The 5,016-nt window shown below is 40.3% G+C and overlaps 1 protein-coding gene across 2 annotated transcripts in view; it reads right to left on the bottom strand.

Annotated features, from left to right (window-relative positions):
• Window positions 1-3,131, bottom strand: part of LOC112256618 (cytosolic 5'-nucleotidase 1A) — a 9,317-nt gene extending 6,186 nt beyond the window's left edge. Inside the window, exons 1-2 of one of the 2 annotated variants that reach the window (XM_024429976.2) lie at window positions 2,613-3,131; window positions 1-90 (exon numbers count right to left, since the gene is read on the bottom strand). The exon at window positions 1-90 is cut by the window's left edge and continues 78 nt beyond it. In XM_024429976.2, the coding sequence (XP_024285744.1) occupies window positions 1-90; window positions 2,613-2,741 (219 nt within the window). In that variant the 5' untranslated portion in view covers window positions 2,742-3,131. The other variant, XM_024429977.1, reaches the window with a different exon arrangement.
• Between the last annotated feature and the right edge of the window lie 1,885 nt (window positions 3,132-5,016).

The raw sequence follows: 5,016 nt of genomic DNA, 5'->3' as shown, positions 1-5,016 counted from the left end.
GCCTTTCTGTTCGTAGATCTGCTGCTCCTTATCCATGTTGAAGAGGACCCGCGATGACACCGCAATGGTGATGGCATTCTGAGGCTTAGGCTGTTGGATGAGGAGACACAAAGCTTAATACTTGAGCACACCCCGGGCACACAATACAACACACAGGTTAACACACACAAATACTCCAAAACAAACACACAAGTCACATTGTGGAGTAAGAAGCCTTTTGGATCAGTCTGCTACAGTCTGAGACATCCTCGGTAGTGATGATGGAGGAACAGGGTAATGTGGTGCCAGAGGGAGCCAAAAGGTGTCCACAACTCTTCTTGTTATATAGCTGAGTGGTAGACATTCTCAAAGTGATATACTGTGCAGCAGCTGATTCAAAGGTATTTCATTAGAGCAACATGAAAGCTGTGAGAATGAACTAAAGAAGGAACATACTTGTAATGAGGAGGCAGAAATGTACTTGGCAGTCTAATCACATTTTGTTCTCTTTGGCAATATTGGCTTGCTCAGTTGACTGAATCATGTTTCACAGCAAAGAAGATGCCTCAGTGGTTGAACCAACCATGTTTACGAGGATAGAACCTACTGTATTTACATATCATGTAGGTTTATCTCAACCACTGGCAAAAGATAGGGTGGTGGGTTTGAGAGAGCTATTTTACTGTAAAAATAACTGTACAAAGCAGCTTTGAAGAGCACATTACAGACTAATTTCATGGGTAGGTCCCACTATAAAATGCTGGTCGGTAACCCCCAACTGGTTTCAGACCAGGCACAGTGAGAGAGCTGTGTGACAAGAGCTGAGGTGACAGTGTGACATGACTACATACATTCCCCAGCCAGACTGATAACATATGAAGCAGAGCTACATTTCAGATTGGCGGCCACTTGCTAACCCTTTGAGTGCCTGTCAAGCTGTCACGTTCTGACCTTAGTTCCTTTGTTTTTGTCTTTGTTTTAGTATGGTCAGGGCGTGAGTTGGGGTGGGCAGTCTATGTTTGTTTTTCTATGTTGGTTTTTGAGTTCGGCCTAGTATAGTTCTCAATCAGAGGCAGCTGTCAATTGTTGTCCCTGATTGAGAATCATACTTAGGTAGCTTGGGTTTCACTTTTGGTTTGTGGGTGTTTGTTTCCATGTGAGTGTTTGGGCCACACGGTACTGTTTCGTTTTGTTCACATTGTTTATTGTTTTGTTCCAGTGTTCAGTTTGTTTATTAAAAAGACATGAACACTTACCACGCTGCACCTTGGTCCTCCTCTCTTTCTCCAGACGACATCTGTTACACTAGCGGTTCAAACCATAGTAAAATACCACTTCTTGATTGTCTGGTTCTTGATTTTCTCTCTCCATTTAGTTTATTTGAACACTAAAATAAGTTATATAGATGAGTTAGTATTGCATCAGTTTAACATTTCTGTGCCTTGTTTTTTTAAACAGTAAAAAAAATGTTTGTCTCTGGCAAATCTGTAAGCATACCTTTTATAGTCAATAAGGCATATTGCCATTATTTCAACTTCAAATAGCTTTGTGACAGGTCTCTGCTATAAAACTCAGTCTTGAAGACAGATAGAGCCAAGTGGTAACCTGATAATCTGTCATATAATCAATCAACTTACTAGCCAATAACAACTTTGCTGAGATAAAATAATAAAGCCTTCGTCATAACAAGAAGGCTGAAAGCAGATTGTGGAGTTAAAGTTTTGAATGACTTTCGAGATAACAAAAAAGTTAACTTACGCAGAAGATCCCTCCCTGCCCCTTGCATGTGGTGGGAGTGGTATTGTTTCGATGCATTGTCCTTTCCGAAATTTGGCAGGTTAGATATTTATCGCCAGTGATGCTGGTACCCTGTCAGAGTGCTGTATGCGACACTGAACAACTGGACTCAATTACTATTCAGTGCCTTGTTGACCTGTTCGATGTTGTCATAATGTGTCTGTCTGTGAAGACGTCATCCTGTTCCATTGACAGTAAGCAGTAAGCAAAACAGTAAGCAAAACTGACCCCACCAACAGACCCCTCAGACCCTTCAAAGAGACAGAATTGTCTTATTTTGGTACACTTTTATGACAAAATGTAGAGTTCAATTCTACTACCAATAGACTCTTTCAAACCATTGGACATGGAGAAATATGTGATCATTTGGCCAGTTAGGCTGCTTGAAACAACTCCCCTCATCACCCCCAGGCAGGTTCATAGATAAGGTTAGGAGTGTGTCTGTCTTCTATCACTCAGCGCAGCAGGTGACTGCAGGCTACTTGTGCCATTGCAGACAGACATGTTAACAGATGGACTCTCTTCTACAGTCGCCCAAATGCGTTACGAAAGCCGTATCTATTATCTAACAAACGTTTTAAAAAATAAAGGATCTATTTCCTTGAATGTCAGTGTAATTGCCACATGAAAGGATATACAGTAGCCTACATTCAAGGAACTAATTGACATGTAACACATACATAACATTGAACATGCACCCTTAGCATATTAAATAGTTGTTCCCACTAAAGCAAGGCATGCAAACTCCTCACAATACAGACAGAGATAGAGAAAGTGTGTGTGAGAGAGAGATTCTCATTATTTTTCTCCTCATCTCACGACACGTTGATACTCACCGATTTGAGATGCTTGGTGGGGGTGGATGGGTTAGACATAGTGTTGGTTCTTTCCCAGGATGCTCTTGCTGTGCCGTTGGGTGCTGTGTCTTGGCCGGTCCTCATCCCGCCGTTGTTTACACTCATCATCCTGCCTCTCTTATTGCCTCGCCCACACTTCTTCCCTCTATCTCTCTCAGGCAGTCCTCACTGAGTATCTTACTGCCTCTCTCGCTGTCTCTTTACCTCTCTCCCGCTCTCAGGCAGTCCTTACGGAGTCCTCAAGTAGCCTAGGCCTACACTCATTTACACCATCATTCCCGGTGCATTCAGAGATGAGAGCAGCAGACTGAACGGCAGTGCAACCACTCAGCCGAACGCTCAGAGCAGAGGAGGAAGAAAATACAGATATTGTAAGAGGGGTAGGGATGGAGAGAGGCAGTACGCTAGCTGTTGAAACTGTCCTTATTTTTGGCATGCATTAATAGTATAGATGTTGTGCTCTCCCTCTCGCTCTCTCTCCCCCTCTCATTTTTTATTGACTTCAAGCCATCCTACATCCTCCTCCCTTTCTTAACCCTTTGCTGGGTATAAATTCTGCATCACTGCCTAACTTTGATTTAATGCATGTGACAACTGTGTGTGCATCTGTTCTTGCAATTTGTAGTTTATATAATAATTTTTCATGAAGTAGTCTGAATGTGGTGAACTACTTTTTCGAAGTACTTTAGTTAAGTAAACTATCTTTTTCTTAAGGGTAACTTTAGTGTATATGTTCAGAATAGCTTCCCCAACATTGTCAATGTGCCCTTGAGCAAGGCCATTAACCCTAACTGCTCCAGGGTTGCTGTTGATAACGGCAGACCCTGGCCGCGACCCCACATCTCTGAGGGCATGTAGCAACTAACAATGTAATAACTTACAATAATTTAATAGCTACTAATAGTGTAGCAACTTCTTCATGTGTAATGTAATAAATTGCCAATAATATGATGAATATCCTGAACGCATAACATAATAACACTTTTGTGCATAATTTAATATTTATTACATAATGCGTTGATTATTATTTTATGAAGTGGGTAAAAAAAATCATGAAGTGTATTAGCTATAACTTTAACCAATTGTGTAAAAACATCCCCAAAAAATACTTACTAACAACTAAATTCACTCTCATTTTTTATTTTCTTGAATATAAAGTGTCATGCTTCAGTAAGGAAATGCATGCATCTTACTAAGGTAATGTAACTGGATAGTTCATTAAACCAGTGGGTTAATTTTGGAGGGCCCATACTCATGATTTCCAGCAGAAATAAACAGGGAATTTCGACACACTTAGATATTACGATAATACAGAGTCCGAAAAGTTTGTTATATCTACTACACAAGACAACTTTTTATTCAAATGCTAGTCTATTGTGGTAATGGAGGCAAATGCAAGGTGTTCATCAACTTAATATGCATGCCATTAATTAAAAACTTCTTAGGGCTGAGGTATATCTCACTGGTCACCCCGAAAGCCAGTTCCTCCTTTGGTCGCCTTTCCTTCCAGTTCTCTGCTGCCACTGACTGGAACGAACTGCAAAAATCACTGAAGCTGGAGATTCCCATCTCCCTCACTAGCTTTAAGAACCAGCTGTCTGAGCAGCTCACAGATCTCTGCACCTGTTCATAGCCCATCTGTATACAGCCCATCTATCTACCTCATTCCCATACTGTATTTATTTATTTTGCTCCTTTTGCACCACAGTATCTCTACTTGCACATCCATCTTTTACACATCTACCATTCCAGTGTTTAATTGCCATATTGTAATTACTTCGCCACCATGGCCTGTTTTTTGCCTTAACTCCCTTATTTGACCTTATTTGCACTCACTGTATATAGACTTTGTTATCTTTTTTTCTACCATATTATTGACTGTATGTTTTGTTCATTCCATGTGTAACTCTGTGTTATTGTATGTGTCGAACTGCTATGCTTTATCTTGGCCAGGTCGCAGTTGCAAATGAGAACTTGTTCTCAACTAGTTTACCTGGTTAAATAAAGGTGAGAAAAAAAATCCCGTTAATGGGATCGATATGACAACATTCAGTGAAAGTGCAGGGCGCCAAATGCAAAACAACAGAAATCTCATAATTAAAATTCCTCAAACATACAAGTATCTTATATCATTTTAAAGGTAACCTTGTTGTTAATCCCACTACAGTGTCCAATTTCAAATACAGTGCCTTGCGAAAGTATTCGGCCCCCTTGAACTTTGCGACCTTTTGCCACATTTCAGGCTTCAAACATAAAGATATAAAACTGTATTTTTTTGTGAAGAATCAACAACAAGTGGGACACAATCATGAAGTGGAACGACATTTATTGGATATTTCAAACTTTTTTAACAAATCAAAAACTGAAAAATTGGGCGTGCAAA

Source organism: Oncorhynchus tshawytscha, linkage group LG08 (genome assembly GCF_018296145.1).
Source record: "Oncorhynchus tshawytscha isolate Ot180627B linkage group LG08, Otsh_v2.0, whole genome shotgun sequence".
Lineage (NCBI taxonomy): Eukaryota > Metazoa > Chordata > Actinopteri > Salmoniformes > Salmonidae > Oncorhynchus > Oncorhynchus tshawytscha.
The sequence above is the reverse complement of the archived record's forward strand: the minus strand, read 5'-3'. Positions and strand labels throughout refer to the sequence as shown.